Source organism: Phascolarctos cinereus, unplaced genomic scaffold (genome assembly GCF_003287225.1).
Source record: "Phascolarctos cinereus isolate Bilbo 61053 unplaced genomic scaffold, phaCin_HiC Scaffold_9;HRSCAF=440, whole genome shotgun sequence".
NCBI lineage: Eukaryota > Metazoa > Chordata > Mammalia > Diprotodontia > Phascolarctidae > Phascolarctos > Phascolarctos cinereus.
Window position 1 is genome coordinate 218,854,141 of NW_027556402.1, and position 25,019 is coordinate 218,879,159.

The window sequence follows — 25,019 nt, forward strand, 5'->3', positions numbered from 1 at the left end:
GGGAGTTAAGGGATTTCCCCTTGCTGGGGGTCTTCATGCAGAGGCTGGAAGACCATTTATCAGAAAAGTTGTAGTTTTTCCTAGGTGTCAAGTGAGAGGTTGTCTCTGAGATCCCACTCAGCTCTTTCCTTTCTATAATCCTGGCCCATTGCCTTTTGCTTGTCCCCAAGGGGACAGAACTGGGAGCCATGTATAGATATTGAAGAGAAGCAGCTTTTGGCCTAACATAAAGAAGGACTTCCTAGCACTTAGAACTGTCCCAAAATGGGATGAGATGAATTCCCCATCACAGGATGCCTTCAATTGATAAACCACATGTTGGGGATGTTGTAAAGGGGATCCTTCTTTAGCTTTTGGTTGACTAAGTGACCTTTAAAGACTCTTCCATTTTGGACATTCTGTGAGGTTGTGACCTGTTCGAGATCACAGAGCTAGTAAGTTGCAGTCAGGACTTGAATACAGGTCTTCTGTCTCTTAGTGCACAGCTATAGGGTACCACTTCAAATTTTCAACTATGTGACATCAGATCTGTAGTTTAGGAATATCAGTTTGGCAGCTCTGCCTCCCCGTGGCCTGTTCTCCACTTCCCCATCCTTATTCTGTCTGTATCCTTCTGTGGCTCATCTCTCTCTGTCTCTCTCTCTCTCTCTCTGTCTCTGTCTCTTTGTCTCTCTCTGTCTCTCTATCTGTCTGTCTGTCTCTCTGACTCTGTCTTTTTCTGTCTCTGTCTGTCTCTGTCTGTCTTTTTCTGTCTCTCTCTCTCCAAACAGATAAATAAAAGACAATTTATGTTTATATATGTGTATCTATATGTATTCACAGGTAAATAAATAAAAGATAATTTATTTTCATATGTGTGGCCAGAGAATAGACTGTACTGTACCCTGAGTTATAACCTACTGAGAGCTGAGCAGCAGAGTGATATAGAAGAAAGGGCCCTAGATTCAGAGTCAGAGGACCTGGGTTCAAGCCCCAGCTCTTCCACTTTCCACCTGTGTGATCTTTAGCCTCAGTTTCCTTCTCTGTAAAATGAGAGGATTGGAGGACACAGCCCCTGAACTTCCTTCCAGCTCTAAATCTAGAATGTTCCTAAGATTCTTTTTATACTGGATTGTGGCCTTTTGGAAAAGAAGCCTCACGAACACTGTTAGATGGAGAGTGGGGGTGATTTACATTCTTGCAATGCACTTTTTTCCTGGCATTTCCAGCTGTTGCCATGGACGTAAAAGAAGAGTTACAGGATTTGGTGGATTTTTTCAAATGTATTTTTACATTTTTAGGGGCAGCTGGGGGGTGCAGTGGGGACAGCACTGGACCTGAAGTCAGGAAGACTCCTTTTCCTGAGTTTAAATCTGGCCTCAGATGCTTCCTTAGCTGTGTGGCCCTGGATGAGTCACTTCACCCTTTTACCTCAGTTTCCTCATCTGTAAAATGAGCTGAAGAAGGAAATGTTAAATCCTTCAGTATCTTTGTCAAGAGAACCCAAAATGGGGTCAGGACGAGTAGGACACGACTAAATGACAACAAAAATATATTTTATTCTGTTTCGTTGGTTTTATTTTGTTTGGGGAATTTGTTGTTTGTCCTATTCCTCATTGGAAGTGAAACTAACCGATCAGCTTTTAGTAATCCCCAAAGATACACACACCTCCACCCTTCCCCAGTGACTGAAAGTGCCAGGGAGATAAGCGTGTTTACATCTTCTCTTGTAAGTCTTTCAAATGGCTTGGGGTCATGTGTCAACTTGTCTTTTAGGGCACCTAGCCATTGTTCCCAGACCCAAATAACACTGCTCAGAGAGTACCCAGAAAAGGATATAGACCTGGGAGCTAGTTGGATTCCAGTTATGAAATCAACACGTGGTCACTTCTGTGCTGCGGTGGCAGAAGCACTAACTTGGGAGTCAGGGACTGACCCTTTGGGCAAGTTTCTTCATCTCCCTGATTTCCTCGTGCAAAATGAGGGGGTTGGATTACATGGCCTCTAGTTATTATCTTTTGACTCTCCTCTCTCAACCAAGCCATGGAAGGACAGAGAAGTACTAGGGGTGAGAGGGTCAGTTCCTTACAAAATATGCACTTCTACACATGCATGGTGGCCCAAAAGTCTTAGTGTGGTTTTAAGCTTTAATGCATCTACTGCATTCTTCTGGTGTGCCAATGTGAGCAACTTCTCAAAAAAGAAAAAAAAAGGAAATTAGGCTAGTCTTGGGTGGCCAGCCCCTGGTGATCCCATCCTGGCTTTCTAAGATCCATCCAGTTTATAGGATACACATAGATTACAACCAATTGCAAGGCAGGCAGGACCCAAAAAAATTAGACTATAGTGAAGTGTAAATTGTAATGGAAACTATTATACAAGAGATAATAAATAATGTAGTAGAAAGAACTTTTAATCTAGAATCAAAGTATCTTGGTTCTTCATTTTAGTAGATGTATCATTTTGGGCAAGTGATTGAGTTTTTCTGTCCTTCATTTTCTTTATTGAGAAAATCTCTAAAGAGCTTCTCAAGGTCTAAATCTATGACCCTAATGGCCTATTATCTACTAACTTGTCCTGCTGCTAACTAGTTGTATGACCTTGGAAAGGCATTTCCCTTGCCTTCAGCTTCCTCAGGTGAGGAGGATTGGCAGTGTGGTGCAGGCTAAACAATTTGAGGTCTGAGAACCAGAATTTAAATCTCAGCTTTTCCACTTACTATCAATCAATGTGATGCTGGGTTGTCATTTGAACCTCTCTGAGTCTCAGCTTCTCATCTATAAAATGAGGCAGTGGATTTGATCATTTCTTAGGTTTCTTCCAATTCTAAATCTTTGATCCTCTGACCAGATCTTTGAAATCCCCCTCGGGTCTAAAATTATTTGATTCTAGGAATCATGATCAGGAAAACATTGTGGCCTGCCATTTTATTTTTGAGATGGGTTATGGAGTTGGCTGACAATCTTTATGGCACATCCAGAAACATAGTCTGAAAATGTAAGAATTAACACATTATTTTAGAAACAATATATGAGAGAAGCCATGGCATAATATTCCTTTAGCTCTTGCTTCTCTATCCTATAAAAGTCCCTGACACTGCTGAGTTTCAAAATAGGGATGGGGATGTGATTCCTTTGATGTAGAGAACCCTCAGTACTTTATCAGTAATTTGTAGTCTTAAAAAGCCTACTTAGAGAATTAATTATCTTCCCTTCTTTCCTACCACCAGCAACTGAAAATGACCTCTACTTTATCTAGAGTGTTTGGTCTGGATTTCTCCTTTGACCACATCAGAATTCATTTTATGTATTTATATGTTTTATATATAATATATATTATTTCATATAATTATATATTTATCTCTCTATATGTTCATTATACTTCACCTCAAGTAGAATGTAAGTTCTTTGAAGGCAGAGGTATATTTTTTGTAACACAGTATATTATAAACAGTGAGCTCTTAATAGTGGCTTGTTGAATGACTGAATTGTGTCCCAAGTCCTTAGCATAGTGCCTTGAAAATAATACATATCAAATGTTCGGCAAGTAAAGCCCAAAGCCACCCACCCCATCTTAGTCTTGGCCCAGTATTTTTTTTTGGGGGGGGGGCGGCTAGGCAATGGGGTTAAGTGACTTGCCCAGGGTCACACAGCTAGTAAGTGACAAGTGTCTGAGGCTGGATTTGAACTCAGGTCCTCCTGACTCCAGGTTCCGTACTGTATCCAGTGTACCACCTAGCTGCCCCAACAGCCCAGTATCTTTTGGAGTATATCATAATACAATTATGCATCTCCAGTACTTACCCAATGGCCAAACATCTGGTGATAAGCTTTTCTGAACTTAGCCGGGCATATTCTCCAATGAGAGTAACTCGGTTTATATAACTGGTCCATTTTCAAAGTCTTTCAAGTATAGAGAACCTGCTAAAACTTTTTGTCCTTGAAGAATCCAATGTCAGGGCCAAGCCCCAGTGAAGCATTAAAGCAGAGCCCTATGCTGCTCAATAAACGTTTGCTTCCTAGTTGTAAAATTCTATTCATTGCGAGTAGGGATTGTTTCATTCTTCATACGTGAATCCCCAGCACCTAGAATAGTGCCTAGCACATAGTAGGTGCTTAGTAAATATCTATTAATTGACTGATTGTGTTCTCCTCTTACTTTCTACTTTATAAAAGGAGAAAGCAAAGGGGGAAAACCACTGGCTATATCCTAAAGCAACAAGGAGATGTGAGGTTATATATTCACGAATATATGTAAGTAGAAATGTCAGCTCTGAAGAGTGGACCAACTAGAATAGATATGACATTTTTTAGAATGGTAGAGCTGGAAGGCACCTTAGGGGTGGTGTTTGTTTTGTAGCTGAGGAAACTTGGGCCCCCTGGAGTAGCTAGATGGCTCAGTGGATAGAGCACCGGCACTGGAGTCAGAAGGACCTGAGTTCAAATCTGGCCTCAGACCCTTGACACTTATTAGCTGTGTTACCCTGGGCAAGTCACTTAACCCTGATTGCCAAAGCAAAAAAAAAAGGACTTTGGAAACTTGGGCCCCAAAGGCAAATTACTTGCCTTATATAGAACTAGCAGATCAAGAAATCATCAGATAATGAAAGAAGGATCATGCATCTAGAACTGGCAGGAACCATAGGTCATGTAGTATAACCCCTTTATTTTCCAAGAAACATAGGCCTGGAAAGGTGAAGTGATATGTCCAAGGTTAATCAGATAGCAATTAATCTACAGGCATTTACAGGTGCTTAATATTTTCGAGGAACAGGGCTGAATACCAAGGATACAAGGGGGGAAAAAGAAACAACCTGAAAACAGTCCCTATCTTCCAGAAGTTTACATTCTAATGCAGGGGACAACTTATAAATAAATAGGAAAGAAGGAAGATCACCACAGAGATGAAGGCTCACAAGACTAGAGGGACCAGGAACCCCTGGCATTTTAGCTGATTCTTGGACAAAATGAGGGCTAACAAGAGGCAGAGGTGAGAAAGGAGAGCATTTCAGGCAGGGCCAGGTCCTGTAACTCAGTGGTGTCAAACTCAAATAGAAAGGGATCCTTGTGGGCCACCTATTGACTTAGACAACCACAAATTAACATTATCCGAGTTTTACTGTGCTTTTATTTATTTTATTAAACCTTTCCCAGTTACATTTTAATCTGCTTCGGGCTGTATGCATAGAAGTTTGACCCTTCTGTTCTAACCCCGAGTCCAATGCCCTTTTTCCTTCACCAAGCTCCCTGTCACCAATCTGAATCAGAGGCTGACTGAAGCGGTTTTCTAGTCCAAGACAACTTAGAAGGTTAGCAGGAAAGGTCTGTTGCGCCAGGGTAAGGGAGGAGCATAAGGGGATAGGACAATGAGTCAGAAAGAGATTTACAGGGATCCCTTTGCTGGCATCAGGGGCAGCACTCTGTTGCATTGCCTATACTTGGATCTGGGTCACAGTCCTGAGTCTCAGCTCCAGTGCGAGGAGGAGCACGAGCGCACCACCCATCTGGAGGCGCAGGCAAATAATAATCACAACTAGCATTGATTTGGCGCTTTTAACCTCTGTAAAACATTTACAAATATTATGTCAATATCATCATCATCATAACTAACATTTATATTACTGTGCACCAGGCACCATGCTAAACACTTTACAATTATTATCTCATTTGATCTTTTGAACCCTGAGGGGACAGGTATTATTATTTTCCACATTTTACAGATGAAGATACTGAGGCAGATAGAGATAAGATGATTTACCCAGGGTCACACTGCTAATTCCAATCGGGTAGGATTTGAACTCAACACACTGCCCTAGCTGCTCATCTATTTCCTCCTGACTATTTGGTTCTTCCCAATGGAGAAGGAAGCAAAGGCCTGGGGGGTTGGAGCTCTGCCCCTTGTCTTTTGTCCTAGATACTGTTTCCCACATCCTGGGGGTTCAAGGCCAAAAATCAGAGCATTATGTGAATAGTTGCCCACAGCTGAGGTCTCAACTTCTATGGCATTTGTTAGGCTCTCCTGGATCTCTCCCGGAACATTTATCAAGAAGTAGCTGCCTTTCCAGAAAATTCAACATAGTGTGTCCCTAATGGAAGCAGTAATGAAGGCTGGGAAGGAGAAAGGCAGTATAACATTCAGGTGACTAAACAATTATCAGGCCTTTGCTCCTGTGCATTGTCTCCTTTCCTACGCCCCTCCCCCATCCCCAACCTCCAGCACCTTTAAGAGAGTTGGAGTGAAGGAAGCTGCAACAGGAAGTAATCCAGACTGTCTTAATCAGCAAATCACATCAGGGTTTGAGTACAATGGCAAACTGCCACTCCATTCTCTAATGGATAAGTGAGCAAGAAGAGGGGTCTGTTGTAAACATGTGGCCTGCTCTTGAAAGGAGTTCATTCATAGATTTCTCCCCATCACCACCCCCACCCCACTCACTTCTTGGGAGAAGATGCACACTGCTCCTCAGGCAAGATTCTCTGCTCACTAGGTCCGGGGATGGGTTTTCTTACTGTTTATCTCCCTTTGGATAGGAAAAAGCTTATTTTTCTTTCCTTCCTTCCCTGCCTCCCAGGCAGGCCTCTACTAGGTTGAAACCAAAAGGAATTTGCCCCCCTTCTCTTTTCCTAGGAGCCCTATTCCTGGTCTGTTCTTCCTGTTGGGTGGCCTAGCCCCAATGGGTTAGCTTTTCAGGGTCAGGTGCAAGACCCATCTATCACATGTCTGGTTTTAACTGAGAGGGAATTGCTTGAGGAACCAAAATCACTTGCTCTCCTTTGCCTCTGTCCATTAACACATATTTTATTCCTGTTCTGTTTCTTGTTATGAGCAGCTTGAGGGAGATGGGATTTATCATCTGAAAATAAATCCATAGTACTGTGAAAAGATTCTTTTTTCTTTTTTTTTTTCTGGTATCCTCTCCTCTTGTTCCCCCTTAGAAATATAAAAAAGAAACCAATTTTAGTCCAGTTCCTAAGAAAGCATTGGATGTAAGAGAATCATTCTCTGAGAACAAAGTATTTCTTCAACAGCTCCCAGTATAAGCTGTATGCCACTTGAGTTCCCATTTACGTCAGATGCTTGCTGCCTCCATGAACTTGAGGAGCTCACTTTGCCTCCATAGGCCTCAGTTTCTCCATGTGTAAAAAGAGTGGATTAGACTAGATGGCTTCTAAGCTCCCTTCTAGCTCCAGAGCTATGCTCCTATGCTCTAAAATAGAGAAGAGGATGTAGAGCCAAGATGGCAGAAGAAAGGCAAGGGCTCACCTGAACTCTCTCTCAAACCCCTCCAAATACCTTTAAGTAATGACTCTAAACAAATTCTAGAGTGGCAGAACCCACAAAAAGATGGAATGAAACAGTTTTCCAGCCTTAGACAACTTAGAAGGTTAGCAGGAAAGGGCTGTTGCACCAGGGTAAGAGAGGAGCATAAGGGGATGGGACAATGAGTCAGAAAGAGATTTACAAAGGTCCCTTTGCTGGCATCAGGGGCAGGACTCTGTTGCATTGCCTATACTTAGATCCGGGTCTCAGCTCCAGTGCGAGGAGGAGCACTAGCTCACACAGCAGAGCTTGCTGCCACAGGGGAGCAGGGACCCTGGTCACAGTTCCAGGGTTGAAAAGATAGTGTATGGTTGCTCACAGAACAGAGCATAGTACAGGAGTGGAGTAAACACACCTCTCTCTAGATCATACCACCTTGGGAGAGCCAAAAACTTATAGGTCCCCAGAATTATCTCTGGAAACAGCTGCACAAAAACACCTGAAGCTTGGGACGGTGCCCCTCTACTACTTGGAAAGCAGAGTTCCACTTTAGCATAGAGTTAAATATCAAGAAATAGACTGGAAAATGAGCAAACAACAGAAAAAATCTGACTATAGAAAGTCATTATGGTGACAAGGAAGATCAAAACACACTCAGAAGACAACAAAGTCAAAATTCCTGCATCCAAAGCCTCAAAGAAAAATATGAATTGGTCACAGGCCATGGAAGAGCTCAAAATGGATTTTAGAAATCAAATCAATCCAAGGATGGCTTGGAACATAATTCCAGAGGGCAAAGGTGCTAGGATTACAACCAAGAATCACCTACCCAACAAAACCGAGTATAATCCTTCAGAGGGAGATGGACATTCAATGAAATAAAGGACTTTCAAGCATTCCTGATGAAAAGACCAGAGCTGTATGCCCTTTGACCAAACAATACCACTACTAGGTCTGTATCCCAAAGAGATTAAAAAAAAAAAAAAAAGGAAAAGGACCTATAGGTACAAAAATATTTATGGCAGCTCTTTTAGTGGTGGCAAAGAATTGGAAATTGAGGGGATGCCCATCAATTGGGAAATGTCTGAACAGGTTATGTCATATGATTGTGATGGAATACTATTGTGCCATAAGACATGATGAAGGGGTAGTTTAAGAAAAAAAATATTGCAAGATTGATATGAACTGATACATAGTGAAGTGAGAAGAACCAGGAGATCATTGTGCATGGTAACAGCAATATTGTAAAGGAGATCAACTGTGAAAGACTTGCCTGCTCGGATCAATGTAGTGAAAATAACCAAGACAATTCCAAAGGACTCATGGTGAAAAAATTCTATCACCTTCAGAGAGTGGACTGATTAACTCTGAGTGCAAATTGAAGTATGGTTTTCTAGTTTGTCTTTTCTTTTGCTTTTTTGAGATATTGCTAATGTGGATATGTTTTGCATGATTTCACATGTGTAATTATTATCATATTGTTTGCCCTCTTAGTGGGTCAGGAAGTATTGGGAAGGAAGGAAAGAATATAGAACTCCAAAATGTAAAAAGAAGCGAATGTTAAAAATAAACACTTTTTAAAGTTAAAAATAATGAGGAAGAATAGCACATGGGTGAGTATTTGGCAAGAGCAGGACAAGAATAATTGGAATTATGTGGGCTATTCATAGTATCTTTTTCTTTATTTTGTGATTGCATCCTCGTAGAGAACTCTCGAGGAAGAAACTCTCTACCAATGGAGGCTGGCACCTTCCCTGTAACTTATGGTCTTAGGGAGTTGCCTAGGGCACTGAGAAGTTAAGTGATTTATCAAGGGTCATACAGCAGGTATGTGTCAGATATGGGACTGGAGCCCAGACCTTCCTGCCTCAGAAGCCTACTCTCTACCAATGGTACCATGTGGCCTCTCTAGGGACTAGATCTGTGATTTCACTGGTATTGGGAATGCCCATAGGAGGAAGCTCTCTCTACCAATTGAGGCTGGCACCTTCACTGTAACTTATGGTCTAGGGCACTGAGTGGTCTAGGGTCATACAGCAGGTATATGTAAGAGGTGGCATTGAGGCCTTCTCTCTATCCACCATGCTTAGCCACCAGGGCTGCTTCTTGGGGGAGGAGTATGTATGGAAAGGGGTAGGGAGAGAGGAAACAATAACTGTTCCCCCAAAAAAGACCCCAAAAGATAGAAACCCACATACGTACAAATAAGTTGCCTCAGTGGTTGCAGACATCACCCTCATTGTGTCGGTCACCTCACTTCTCTTACAAACACGACCTTATTCTGATGCCTGAGTTTCTAATGTCTTCTTACAGGGAACTGTCTGGTAACAGTCTGCCAGCCCCAGGTTGGAACTTGCCTTTTATCTCTAATGTATCCGTTACAGAGGGGGGAAAAATGATTTCTTTGTGGTTAAAGCTCAATTTTTAAGCAACTGTGATACCAATTAAGTTTTCAGGAAGTCTGCCTTATCCCTGAGGAATTCAATTCCAAGTGTAGGCTGAAAGGGACCATCACTGGGGTACGGGAGAGGAATGGGGCCCAAGGGAAAGATGCCCTTCTGACAAGCTGCTTTTTATTATCTTTCAGAAATCCGGAATGGAAACCTGAAGGCCATTTTAGGCCTGTTTTTCAGCCTATCCAGATACAAGCAACAGCAGCAGCAACCCCAGAAACAGCACCACTCATCTCAGCCAGCCCCCACTGCAGTGGTGTCCCAGCTGGCCACATCTCCCTACCAGGGTCAGGTTGGGGCACCGCAGCTTCAGCATCAGGTGTCGGCTACCCCCCAAACCCAGTGCCAGCCGCACCCGCCAGCTTCACATCAGCAACCAAAAACACAGCCAGAAATGCAATCCAGGTGGGGCTTCCTATTTTTAAAGCATCATTCTCTTCATTTCTGAGCATCTGTCTATCATGGAATGTGTTCTTCCTCTAAGGATCTTTGGTGATAGCAGCTCCTGGTAATCCGTCTCTCATGGATTACACTGAAGCAGATAGAACAAGCCAGTCTTCTGTGACTTCGCAGCATTGCTCGTTTTTACGGGTCGGGGTGCCAGCAGCCAGAATTAATTAACTGGTTCAGCTATAATTCTGTGCCTATCAAATTCATACCAGCATATAATAAAATGGCCTTTATGGTAGACCTCAGAGACCTTTTGCGTATATTGGGGTATCACAATGGTAAGTGGTAGTTGGAAACAAAAACTTTCCTTTGGGAAGGCAACTAGGGTAGAGTTTTAGGTTTCAGAATCAGAAACTCTGAATTGGAATCTTGTCTCTGACATTTGCCAGCTACCTGGCCTTAGTCAAGAGAGTTAACTTTTCTTTGCTCATTTGTGAAATGGGGATAATCACGCCTGCACGTCCCATCTCCAGGGCTGTTAGGATTTAGAGCTAGTGCAATTCCTTCATTTAATGGAGGAGAAAATGGAGGCCCAGGGAGGGGAAGTTATTTACATGGAATGACATGGGTAGTAAGTGGCAGAGTCAGGATTTGAACCCAGATCTCTCTGAGGCCAAATCCAGTGTTCTTTCCTAAGCCACGCGGCCACTCAACTATCTGTGATTTCACTGGTATTGGGAATGCCCATAGGAGGAAGCTCTCTTCTGCCTGTTTGTGAAGATCAAATAAGGCACTATATGTAAAGCATTTTATAAAATACTATTGTTATTATTGTTTTTAGCTCTGCTAAAAACATATTACATATACATATGTATGTATATATACGTATACACACATATGTTTATATATACACACATATATGTGTATATGTGTATATACACATGCATATATATATACATATGCATTATGCATAATTTTGTTTACATAGATTTATATTTATAGAGAAATATAGAAATAAATATATAATCTATAATAACATGTAATATATTTTAATGGATAGCTAGGTGGCCCAGTGGATAGAACACTGGGCTTAAAATCAGGAAGATTCATCTTCATGAGTTCAAATCTGGCCAGACACTTATTAGCTGTGTGATCCTGGGCAAGTCACTTCACCTTCCTTGCCTCTGTTCCCTATCTGTAAAATGAGCTGGAGAAGAAAATGACGAACCACCCCAGCATCTTTGCTAAGAAAACCCCAAATGGGGTCACAAAGAGTCAGACATGATTGAAATATCCAAACAACAACAACAATACTTTGTAATTATATAATGGATAATACAAATAAAAGTAATATGTAGTTATGATGTACATATAACTACACGTAACAAATATTTAAAGATATTTACATATGCAAACATGCATGTATGTGTGACACATATATGGTGTGCACACATATATGGTGTATCTTAGAAAGGCTCCAGCAATGTGGTGCTCACATGCCTAGGAAGAGAAAGATTCCTTGTTGCTTAGTCAGAATCTAAAACAATTTATACAGGAATTAAGGTTAGCATTGCCATATTGAATAGGAACCATGGATTCTCCATCCCATATTGTCTCTCTGAAGATGGGAGTACTAAAAGACCATTGATATGACTTCTTCTCTGACTGTAATGTCCGCCAACATCCTAGCTTTCTTCACAAGTCCATAGGAGATTATCTGAACCTTGCTTTGAAGTTATTTCTATTCTCATTCTCAGACACCCCTTGAAAGGTAGCACATTATGTAAGTTTCCAGCTTTTCCTATAGATTGCACAGAAGGAAAGAGAGGAAACCTTTTTTATGAAAAGCCAGCAGAAGAACACAATCAGATCCTCACATCAGTATGATATTTCACACTTAAGCATTCTAAATGAGATGTCATATTCCAGCTCTTCTCATGACCCATGCACCAGACATGTGTGCTTTTGTAGTAGTTTCTCATTTTGTTTTCTTTTTAAAGCCATATGCCACTTCATAAATTGGATTATGACATCATGAGGTTTTTTTAGCGTCCATAACATAAGGACAAGTCCCCAAGGTTTATTCTCTTCTTTGACTCTATCTGCACACAACCAGATATTCAGATTTAGAAATATTCACAGTTTCTCAAGTTTGTTTGGGTTTTTTCCAATTGTTTGACATCTCTAGATACCCCTTACATCTGGGAAAGGCTAAAAAGTATTGTTTTAGGTTATTTTAAGGGCAGCAAAGCTAAGTTCAAGTTAGTTTAAATTTACCCTCTTCATTAGGCTTAGATAATATTCATCACAGAGGAGCAAATACTCTTCAGTATTTCTTGACCAAGAAGTCGGTAGACAATACATTTCAACTGTTCATCCCATTTGGTAGACAGTACATTTCCATTTAGAAACAACAAGGAGTACCGAAATAAGCGTCAGCCTTGGTGTCAGGAATACCTGGGTTCCAGTCCAATCTTTAACACATACTGGCCATCTGACCCTGAACAAGTCTCTTCAACCATCTCAGGCGCCTCTCCAAAACTGCAAGTTGCAGAGAAGATGCCAGCCTGTATTGGTAGAAGGGATTTCCCCACCAGGAGTTCCCTATCCTTGTACAATCATAGATACAATCCAAAAACACAAACCAAAAAGCTCTCCCTTTAAATGACTCTTTTCACACCCTGGAGAGCAAAAATGAAGAGCAACCATGTAAGTTTATGATGTTTACAGACTTGTTTGGTAGCAAAGAGCCTATTCATTAGTTTAAATACTCTGTGGAAGCCCTGAAAGAGACATCTAAATATCTGTATTTTATAAGTGTAATAGCTTGACAGTTATTACACTGCCCATAGAAATATTGGTGGCCAATAATACAAGTACTTAAAATACACGTATCTATGTATGTGTATACATACATTCAGGCAAGGAAAAAACAAGGTAGACCAAGAAACTGTATGCAAAACAAGAATGAAAAACTGTCTCCTTACTTGCAATTTCTTGGATCATTCAATGGAAATTGATCAGGTTGGTGAAGTTGGATCCCAGTGACCTGGTTGGTGGTAGAGAAGCACAGTGGAGAAACCAGTGGATTTGGAATTGGAGAGCCTGGGTTAAAATCTTGTCTTTTGTCTATTACCTGTTTGAACTTGAGCGAGATATTTTACTTTTCTGGACCTCTGCTGAATCATCTGAAAGAAGAGGAGAGTGGACTTCATGACAAGTGAGGCCCCTTTTACCTCTATGAGCCACTGAGGTAAAAAGGGAGAACTAGAAATGGGCCATTTCCATCCATCCTATGGAAAGTCCCATAAGTTGTGACTTATTTGGGTAACATATCTTCTCTCTGCTCACTTATCTCTTCTACTTTTTTTCTCTTTCCCTGTTGTACAGTGCATCATCCAGGGACCCATCTCAAAGCAAACTCATCCGGTTCACTCTGGGTCAGAAAAAAATCTCTAGGTTAGAGTTTCTTCCTGTTCCGCAAAGCATGGTTTAACCCAATTGCCTTTACCCTCTGCTTTTGCCCAGTTTCCTTTTGGAATTCCCCCCCCCCAATTGCATGTTTGGAATTCAAGTTAACAAAAAAGATGGTGTTATTGTTTACCCAGGGTCAGAGAACTGCTAAAACTGACACAGTAGGCATAGGAGGTATTGAAAAGTGGTTGTGTGTGTGTGTGTGTATGTGTGTGTGCGCACGCGCGTGCGTGCGTGCACGTGTGTTGCTTTGGTTATGTTTATTTTAATTTGGCTTCTAATTTCAGGAGTTGCCCCCCTGCCTTCTTTACTCTGCTTCTGCCTTGCTCAGCTCTGGTACCTTTGACACTTTTGTTTTCTATGGTTGAAATACTTAACAAGTGGTTGGCATTTTCTCTGGGGCAATAAAGACCTGAAACATGGATCTAGTAGGTAAGATGAGATAAAACCTCAGTGCAGATACGTGTCTTCTTTTTGCACCCTGACACACCAGAGCCAAGAACACCTAATCTCCATGCAGATCAATAACAGTCACAATTGCCTGCTTTTTCCTGGATTCCTAGCTTGACTTGTACACTATGCCCTGGAAGAGCTTCCTCATAGGAGTCAGGAATGCCATTCAAATCATTATTAATACTTCATCTGAGTTAGTCTTCTGCTATTTATATGATTACTTCATATACTTTGCCCTCTAGTTGATGAACTTTTATTCCAAATGTCCCATGTGGCATTCTTAGGGATGAATTTTTCTTGCTTGTGCTTTGAAATCATCTTCTTTTGAAATTCCCACGTTAGCCTGGAATGTCCCAAGGGATAGAGTGTCATTGATGCTGTTGTTAACGGTTGTTTTAATAGGAGTAAAACTAACTTGGAATCCAAGTGATAGTGCAGACTTATTTTTGGTACTAGCGGGAGGCTTCTCCAACCAGAATTGACTCCTTTAAAAGGCTCCCTGCCAGCTGAATAAATGATTTTGATTCTGGATATTCTAGAAGTAGAGGAGGCGCTCGCGCATTACTAGTCAGGGAGCCCCATGGTACAGTATGAATGAATATGAGAACGGATCACAGCACTCCTGTGCAATGGTGCCCATCCAAGACTGAAACAAAGCAGGAGGATTCTGAATGTGGCCTTCCTGGGTATGACAATGTCAAAGACAGTTGCTACTCCCCTTGACAATGGCTATATAAACCAAAGCAAAGACAGAAAGAATGCCCATTTCCCTGGAATGTCTATATGGTCCCAGATCTAGCAATGTTCCAGGTGTCTTGAATACATCCTCTCTGTACCCCATTCTTTTCGTGAGCTGATCTGCTGTACTAGGCCCTGCAGATTCACAACTTCCCTTGAGTATCTTAAGGAATTGGTAGGGACAGCAATATAATCCTGCATGCAAAAGGGAGGATGCGGTGGTAACATGGAATTTAGAACGGAATGATGTTTGGAGAAAGGACTTCTTTGCTGGACCTCCTACAAGTTTCCAAGCATATGCATACAAGCCGCTGCCCTTCCTATGCTGGGTTCTCCCCACCCTTAACCTTTGAAGTGGTAGAGGGAGAAAAAACACTCTCTTCTTACAAGCATGTTGAGCAAGGGAGAAATCAGTAGCGCCTGCAGGTTGCATGCAATGAGTAACAGTTTTATAGTCTTTTCTCCACTCTGTGCAGATTGAAGAAATCAATTGTAACTTTTAACAGATGATCTTTCTTTCCTTTTCTGTTACGTCACTTCCCTTACATTTAACTGAAAAAGCAACAGGTGGGCTTTAAAATGTCCGTGTATGTTGCTGGTCATTACGTTAAGTCTTTCCTTGTACTGCAGACAGATCCTTGTTAAGTCAGGTTTCTTTTAAGAATGAGTCGTCCAGACGTGACTCCTACTGTGAGCGACAGCTAGTTTATTTATTTTCCTCTGACTTGCTTCCCTTTCTCAGCAAGAGGGGAAATGCTTGTAGCAGTTGCTGCTTTAGTGATGCCTGTTCTGACATGGTGACAGTCACGTGAGAGCAGAGCAGAGAGAGATACTCTGGCATGGGCAGCAATTGCTCTTGGTCAAAGTGTTGGCAGAAATGCCCCTCAGGCACCAAGAAAGATGAGTATATTCTTTGAAACATAGGAGCAGTGCTTGAGGGTCTCAATGGCAACAGTGACTCGTTTCTGGCACCAAAGAAAAAAATCGAAGCGGACGACAGGGAAATCACTCCCTGAGCCCATTAGATATTAGACAGGTAGAAATCACTCCCATGCACTTGGGGAAAATTGTGCCCACCGTGAAATAAAATCAGCAGAGCTGGCAGTTAACCATGCTGGAACCAAAGTAGCGCAAGTGGAGAAAGCAAATTAGAATAACAGGTCTAACAGCTGGGGTATGATCTCATCATTTGAGACCTACCCTCAGGTTGAAAGCAGTTAGCATACGTTATAAGAACCAGCACTGGGTACACCCCCAGCGATGGTGATCTGATTCTGGGCACTTTTCTCAACTTTTCTGAGATGTTCTTTCATTGAAAATGCTATTCACCTTTACAGTAGCGACGCATGAACTGTGTGACCAGAGGAGCTCCTCCTCTGCTGGATTTCAGATCTTACCCCTTTCAAAACTGCTGAGAGTGGTTGTTGTGGATTGCCTCAGGAAGGAGACATGTTCCGTTCTAAGTTCCTGATTAAGAGGCGGTATACTCTTTTGTCTATATAGATAGCGCGGGGATGGGGAACTTGCAGCCTCAAGGCCACATGTGGCCCTCTAGGTCCTCAGGCTTGGCCCTTTGACTGAATCCAAATTTCACAGAACAAATCCCCTTGATAAAAAGATTTGTTCTGTAAAACTTGGACTCAGTCAAAAGGCCGCACCCAAGGACCTAGAGGGCCACATGTGGCCTTGAGGCAGCAGGTTCCCTACCCCTGGGATAGTTGGAAGGAGCTAAGAAATGGCCTGAATAGGCCAGGTGTATTTGCAGTTGACAAGAACTCACTCCAGGCTTGGTGAACTAGGCTTTGCCTCTGTATACCTGGGGAAGAAGGTAACATCCAGGTAGGACCTGGATCGTCCTTTGCCTTTCAGCTATTGCTTTCCCCATCTTTAAGGTTAATAATATGTGTTGTTTTCTTCCAATCTTAATGCAGTACAAAGAGCTGGCTAGATAGCCTCCATTCAAATCCTATCTCTATTATTTGGGACCTATGGGACCTTAAGCAAATGACTTAACCACTTTAGGCTTCAATTCTCATTTTCAAAATAAGGAGATTGGGCTAGACTATCTGGAGGATTCCTTCCACTTGTAGATTTCCACATATTCCTGCATATCTTTGTTTTCAATCAGCCAATCAATAAACATTTTTAAGCATTGCTACCTGCCACAAAAAGAGGCCAAAGATAGTGTTTGCCCACAAGGAGTCTACAGAATAATGGGGGAGACAAGATACACACAGATACATACAAAGCAAGCTATGTACACACAGATACATACAAAGCAAGCTATGTACGGGATGAACAGGAGATAATTAACAGAGGAAAAGCCCTGGAATCCAGAGGGGTTAAGGAGGCTCCTGTAGAAGGTGGGATTTTAGCTGGGACTTAAAGGAAGCCAGGGAAGTCAATAGATAGAACAGGGGGAAGGAGAATGTACTTAGGCATGGAATGTCCAGAGAAAATGTCCAGGGCTCAGGGATGGAGTGTCTTGTTGGCGGAACAGCCAGAAGGCCAGTGTCATGGGATTGGAGAGGATGTGTCGGGAAAATAAGGTATAAGAAGACTGGAAAGGTAGGAGGGGGCAAAGTGATGAAGAGCTTTGAATGCCAAACAGAGCATTTTTATTTGATCCTAGAGGCAATAGGGACCTAGTAAAGTTAATTAAGTTGGGGGAGTGGGGGTAGGGACAGTGAATGATCAGACCTGCGCCCTGGGAAAATCATTTTAGTGTCTGAATAGAGAGTGAATTGGAGTGGAAGAGATTTGAGACGAGCAGACCCACCAGCAGGCTATTTCAATAGTCCAGTTGTGAGGGGATGAGGACCTGCCCCAGGGTGACGGTGGTGTCAGAGGAGAGAAGGGGGCATACGTGAGAGATGTCACAAAGGTGAACTCAACAGGCAAAAGCTTGGATATGACAATGAGAGAGAGTGAGGTGTCCAGAAAGACTCCTAGTTTGTAAGCCCGAGGGACTGGGACTGCCCTCTAGTCACAGAGAAGGTAGGAGAGGGGAAAAGTTTTGGGGAAAAGATAATGAGTTTAGTTTTGGACATGTTGAGTTTAAGATGTCTACTGGACATCCTGTTTGAGATGTGTGAGAGGCAATTGGAGATGCAAGATTGGAGGTCAGCTGAGATTTTGGGAAAAGATAAGTAGATTTGAGAATCATCAGCATCAAGATGGTAATTAAATCCATGGGAGCTGACGAGATCACCAAGGGAAGTAGTATGGAGGGAGAAGAGAAGAGAATCCTGAGGGATAGAAGGTATGATCTGGAGGGAGATCCCACAAAGGAGGCTGAGAAGGGGTGATCAGATAGATAGAAGAAGAACTAGGAGAGAATGGTGTATCAAGGAGAAAAGAGTGATCAACAGTGTCAAAGGCTGCAGAGAGGTCAAGGAAAATGAGGATTGAGAAAAGGCCATTGGATTTGTCCATTAAGAGATCATTAGTAACTTTGGAGAGAGCAGTTTCAGCGGAATGATAAGGTTGGGAGCTGGGTTCAGAAGAGAGTGAGAGGAGAGAAAGTGGAGGCATCTATCATGGATGGCCTTTTCTAGGAGTTTAGCTACAAATGGCAGAAGAGATATAAGACGATAGTTAGCGAGGATGGAAGGTCACTTGAACTACACCTTTAAGGAAGCTAGAGAAACCAAGAGGAAGAGGTGAAAATAGAGTATATCCTAATCATTGGGAATAACTTGTTCAAAGACATGGAGATGGTAAATGAAATGTTGCATTTGGGGATCAGCGAGTAGACCCATGTGTTGAGGGGAATCCCTTTAATTAGTGTATAAGCAGCCCTTTAGCCACTGCTTTGGGCAGCTGTTTCTGGAAGTAGAGATAAAAGGTCAAAAAGCTGTCCCTACCCTCAAGAAGCTTAAATTCCATCAGGAATGTAACACATACATATGTATATAACACATACATATATAAGTAAATATACATATAAATAAATATGTATACATAAGTAAACATATACAACATATACAAGTAAATATAGTCTATACACAACGTAAATACTAGCTCATCCTCCTGCAGAGGACTCCACCATGGGGGTGTGGCCACCCTGGGATCTTCTCAGCTGCTCAGACAGGATGCAACTCCCGAATCAAGAGAATCTCTGTCTAAAGCAGCTTCTGCGGTAGACTGATCTGTGATGCTCTCTCTGGCCCTGCTGAAGCTCATTGTCTGCCTACGATGTCACTAATCTCAGATTTCTTGACCTTGATCCTCCCTAACCCTCTTCCAACCTTCCTTGATTGGAGGCTGACCTGCTTATCACTTAGGGCAACCCTTGCTTGTCATTTCCTTCATCTCATGCTTCATCCTACCTGTTGTTACCTGAGCAGATCTTGGCCAGCTGGGACAATGCTAGCCAGGTTGATGTTGATGATAATAACCTGATGTAAGATATGTGAAGCATTTTATACCAAATTATCTCACTGCATCCTCACCAGAACCCTGTCATGTAAGTGATGAAACTATTGTTATCCTCACTTTGCAGAAGAGGAAACTGAGTCTCAGAGAGGTTCAGTAAATTGGCCGGGATCACCTAGATAGTAAGCATCTGAGTTAGGATTTTAATTTAGGTCTTCCAAACTCCCAGCTCAGTAGAGTTGATTCATGTTCCTATCAAGCCCATCCCTGTACTGTAACTTGTGTGGATAAATGGCTCTCATTAACCACCCATGCCTTCACCCCCCATCCCAGTCCTGACTGAGGTTTGTACCACTTAAGACAGTAATGCATCCCCACAGGTCTAGAATGAGAATGTCCCTTTCCTCCTTTTTGTTCCTCTGGACCTTCTGGTCCTTCCCCTTCACAGGGATATTTGAGAAGTCGTGAACATGTACAACATTCTGGAGTAAGCCTGCAAGCCACTTAGCTAGGCATAAGGGCCCACCACACAAATTGCCAAAGAGGTTAAACATATCTAGCCCCAAATTCCATGCATTTTCACTGGTTTGGTAAATATGCACCTATGTTTGGAACCTTACTGTGACACCTCCCTTAAAACTGAAGACATTCAGCATAGCTTATAAGAACCAGCACCAGCATCCTTCCATGAAGGGGATCTGATTCAGTTAGATGGTGCAGTGGTTAGAGCACTGGGTCTAGAGTCAAGAAGACCTGAGTTCAGATCTGGCCTCAGACACTTACTTAGTAGCTGTGTGACCCTGAGTGAGTCAATTGAGCTCTATCTGCCTCAGTTTCTTTATCTATAAAATGGGGATATAAATAGCACCTACCACCCAGGGTTGTTGTGAGGATCAAATGAGTTAATAATTCTAAAATACTTGGCACAGTGCCTGGCACATAGTAAGCACTGTATACATATTAGTTGTTATTATAATTATTATTATTATTATTATTATTAACACTAATTACAGATTTTCTGAGTTTCCGATTTTCTGAGCAACAGAAGATAACATGACTTTGAGAGTCAGCTCCTCAATTGGGAGAGGCCTGCAGTACAACTTTGCTAATTATGTTATTGCTTCCTACTCCAGCTACACGGAGACTGCTACACCCCTGAAAATCTCCCCGCTTGCCTTTTCTACCTTGTACCATCCTTGGAATTGGCCTTTATGGCAGCAATTGACTTCCCTGAGAGGGACAAAAGAAACCCCTTATTGAGGCAAATGTTCAATGCTGTGCGGGAATAGATAGTCTTAAGGCCTTGTTGCCACTTTTTAGAAAAGAGCTGTTCCCTCCTTCCCTCACACAGGGCTATTCATCGTAGAATTGCTTAAGATTCTTAGCAATAGAAATTTTATGGCCCCTCACTGCAGCTCATGTTCTTTATTTTCTCTCCAGCCATCTTTCTTGCTTCGCCAACAAGGAGATGTTTAAAGAGGGTGCCTGTGCGTGTATATGTATACACATAATGCTTTCCGACTGTGGTCATCATTGCTTGGTACTCAACAATTTACATGGAAAAAGACGGTCACATGCTTTGAAAGTTGAGCGTTCAGCATTATCACTTGATCTAATGAAAGGCGGCTGCGATGTCTGCGGCATATAAACTCAGCTCTGCAGATCTCTAATTATTGGAAACAACCAGCCATGAAACTCCCAGACTGAAATGTTGGCTTAAACGGGATGTGTAATGCAGTGGAGAGAACTCTGGACTTTAATTTAGCACAGCCTGGCTTTAAATCTTGCCTCTGACTCTAGCTTGGTAACCAAGAGCAAGTCATTGAATTTCTCAGAACCTTATTTTTCTCAGCTGTAAAATAAGAATAGCACCACTTACTGTGTCTACTTCACAGGGGTGCTGGCTGGGAGATCCCATATGCAAATGAGGTCACATGTGCAATCAAAAATCAATTAAAACCATCGTGTGCTACTATGTGCCAGATGCTTTTCTAAGTGTTCAGAATACAAAAAAAAAGGCAAAAACACTCATGTCCTCAAGAGGCTTACATTCTAATGTGATTAGATATATACAAGATCTATACAGAGTCGATGGGAGTTAATCTCAAAGGGGTAGTCCCTAACATCTGGGGGGGAGGAATTGGGAAAGGCCTCTTGGCCAAGGGAAAATTTGAACAGAGCCCTGAAGGAAGCTGGGGAAACTGAGTGATGGAGTTGAAGAGGCAGAACATTCCAGGCATGGAGGCACTAAGTGTAAATGTATGGAGATGGGAGATACAGAGTCCAGTATGGAAGGCCATTGAAGCAGAATTAGAGATTGTATGGAGGGCAATGAAGAATAAGAAAGGGGAAGCTAGGTGGTGTAGTGCATAGAGCACTGGCCCTGGAGTCAGAAGGACCTGAGTTCAAATCTAGTATCAGACACTTACTAGATGTGTCACCCTAGACAAGTCACTTAACCCCAATTGCCTCAAAAACAAAAGAAGCTAGCAAGCCAGAAGACTTAAAAGGAAGAAGCCAGGTTATAAAAAGCTTTGAATGACAAACCAAGGATTTTCTCTTTGACGCTGCAGGTAATAGCTAGCCCCTGGAGTTTATTGAAAGGGGTGGTGACTTGCTCAAACATACCTCTTAGGAGAATGACTCTGGGAGCTGAGTGGAGAATAGTCTGAAGAGGAGAGAGGCTTGAGGCAGAGAGAGACCAAACAGAGGGTTCTTGTCATTGTTGAGGTGATGAAGGGATGAGATAGGGTGGTCACTGTCTAAGTGAAGAGAAGGGGACTTACACGCAAGATACTGGGAAGGTAGAAATTAGCAGATTTGGCTAGGGTTTTGATCCTTGGAGTGATGGCGCTGAAGTGGTAAGCCGGGGTGATTGGGAGGGTTCTGTAAATGTCGCTTGTTTTTAACCTCATCAGTGAAAGGAGTCAAACGTCCTCAAAGAAGATATGCAGCAGAGATAGAAAGTTCCAGTGAGTTGATTTCCAAGGTCAACTAACTTACCAGGGTCCTTCCTAAAACCAGGAATTGAGATATGTACTTAGAAGAAAAGTGAATGATTATCTTTAAGCAAATAGATCATATTCTAGGAAGGGCTGTACATACTTAGCCATTCATAGTCGGAGGAGACTGACTTCAGTGCAAAATCTCTAAGGAAGCTATTGATTAGATATTGAAAGTAGGTACTTATTTGTTCTAGTGTTTCCAAAGTAACCCGTCTGTTTTCATTTCTGGTGTCTGTGTTTCTGTGTTTGGTAATTTCTGTCTCTGTTGAATATATTTTATGATGATTTCTCAATTTCTGCATTGCCATATAGATTAAGCCCCTCCTTTAATAACTGAGGCAAGAATATGACACCCACATCCTTTTTTATCATTCCATATTTCTTAATGTATCCACCTAGATGTGATCAGAAATTAGTTCACAATGAAAGACTATATAATCAAGACCAAAAAAGCAAGATGAGTTTCAGGAAGGACATTGATAAACTACCCAGTTTCCAAAGGAGGGCGGTCATGATGGTGTAGGTACTGGAAACTATATAAAGATCAGTTGAAAGAACTGGGGATTGTTAGCATGGAGAAGAGAAGGCTTTGGGGTCCAGGATAGCAGTTTTTAAGAATTTAAAACCCTCTCATGTGGATGGAGGGCTTAGATTTGTTCTGCTTGGAGTCAGGACTAAGCTAAGAGCAGAGGGTAGATGCTGCAGAGAGGGAAATTTATACTTGATGGCAAGAAAAGCTTCCTAACAACTACATTTACCCCAATGCAGGCTGGGCTGCATTGCAAGGTAGCGGGACCCCCCTCACTGGGGCTTTCTGATCAAAGATGATAATGATGTAGAAGGGATTCTTGTGCAAGTACAGGTTGGGGGCATCCTTTCCGATCAACTCTGATTCTGAGGTTCTTTGAACTTCATATTTTAAGCACTGCTTCTTTTTTCAGAGAAAAAACTCCTAAATGCTTTTCTAAAAAGTAAAGCCGCTCAAAGTTTATGTCCGGGCATCGGTTCATTCTTCAACAAGCATTAGGATGTTCCAGTCTCTGTGCTAGGTAGTAGAGATACAGAGACCAAAAATGAAACTGTCACTGCCCTCAAAGAGCTTCCCATCAATTGCTGTAATTGTTCCTAAATACTTGCTGTGGTTTGCCTTTGATTTTAAACTTCTCCGGACCCAGTTAGCCTGGATGCTCTCTTGTTCTTAGCTCCTGCATGGTTGCAGCCCTCTCTCCTAAGCTACCTCTCTCCTCCCCTTCCTTCGCCAGACCAAATTAGTCACCTGTTGATTTTTCCATTTCAGACTCCCAGGTCCTACCGCGAGGGTATCAGCTGCAGGCAGCGAAGCCAAAACTCGTGGGTCTCTTAGTGCCAACAACCGGCGCAGCCAGAGCTTTAACAACTATGACAAATCCAAGCCTGTTAACTCCCCGCCCCTACCGCCAAACAATGAGCAAGGTAAGTCATCTTCTTGGGGGATTGGCAGTTGTTTCCCTTTGCTCTAAACCTATGAGGTGAAGGGTTTACAAGCCAGGGAAAAGCTTTAAAAGGAATAAATCTGGGGGGGGGGGGAAATCTGAGACACCGAATTGTCTGAAATGTTATTCCCAGAAGTAAAAATGATGTCAAAGGCGTGGGGTTGTATCTGATTCTCTCAGCAGGTCACTGTCTCCTTTGCTTTCCTTGGGGCAAGGCAGGCAGCCCACTTAGTTCACCTCTTATAAGATGCTCACCTTCTTAGCCATGTGGAAGCTCTACACAGCTGAGCTCCAGGGGGTACCTTTCCCAGTGAGTTGGATCTGGACCCAGTTGGCTTCAGGAGGTCCCCATGTTTAAGAAATTCCCCTGCTTCATCATCCTTAGCCTTTGCCACCACTGGCCTAACCCTAAGGGGACCATCATTTTCCAGCTCCCTATGGACTTGTCTTTAACTCACAGGAGCTTCTTCTCAGGAAAGCCATTGATTCAGGCTTCACTGTATTCCCAGGATGTAGGGAAAAGAAGAGGTGTGAGGTATGAATAGAGTATGTGTGTGTGTGTGTGTGTGTGTGTGTGTGTGTGTGTGTGTGTGTGTGTGTGTGTATTGAAAGCAGGTACTTATTTGTTCTAGTGTTTCCAGAATAATTCATCTGTTTTCATTTAAAGTGTTTGGGTCTCTGTATTTGATGGTAATTCTGTCTCAAATATAAATTATGATGATTTCTCAATTTCTGTATTGCCATATGAATTAATTTAATAACTGAGGTGAGAGTTTGACACCCACATCCTTTTATGGTTCAATATTTCTTGATTATATATATATATATATATATATATATATGTATATTTGTATATGCGTATGTATATATAAACATATTTTATATATGTGGCAAGAGAGAGAGTATGTGCACAGAGATTCGAAAGACCCACTTGGTACATCCCAACAAGCCTGTAAATCTTCATGATTTCTCTCAGGCCCTGGACCCTTCATTGTATAGATGGTTATTGGGAACCTCCCTCTCTACTTTTTGGTGCTCTTTTTTTCTCTCTTGAATTCAATAAGCATTTATTTAGCTCCTACTATATGCAGAGAATATTGTACAAAGTGCTAGGGAAATACAAAGATGAAATAAGACTAGGTCTCTGCCTTCCTCACTAGTCAGTTATATTGAATGCACAAAAACTATTGCATGCTAAGTGTGCATGAGAATTCTAAGCTAAGTACTCTGAGATTGAAGAGGAGAAGCATTATTGCTTAAGGAATGGTGGTGGGGTGAGGAGCAGAGAAGGGAGGAAAATCAAGGAAGGCTTTTAACTTGAGCCTTAAAGAAACTGAGCAGATTTCTACGTGGGGAGAGAAGGGGAGAGCATTTCAAAAGATTTTCAAGCAAAGAGGAAGGCGTGAGCAAAGACAGAG

General features: G+C 42.2%; 1 protein-coding gene across 1 annotated transcript in view; it reads left to right on the top strand.

The window, feature by feature from the left end:
• NAV2 (neuron navigator 2) overlaps nt 1–25,019 on the top strand; it is a 453,334-nt gene that overhangs the window by 166,311 nt on the left and 262,004 nt on the right. The window contains 2 exon segments of the mRNA XM_078148755.1: nt 9,827–10,097; nt 23,427–23,581. Coding sequence (XP_078004881.1) covers nt 9,827–10,097; nt 23,427–23,581 — 426 coding nt within the window.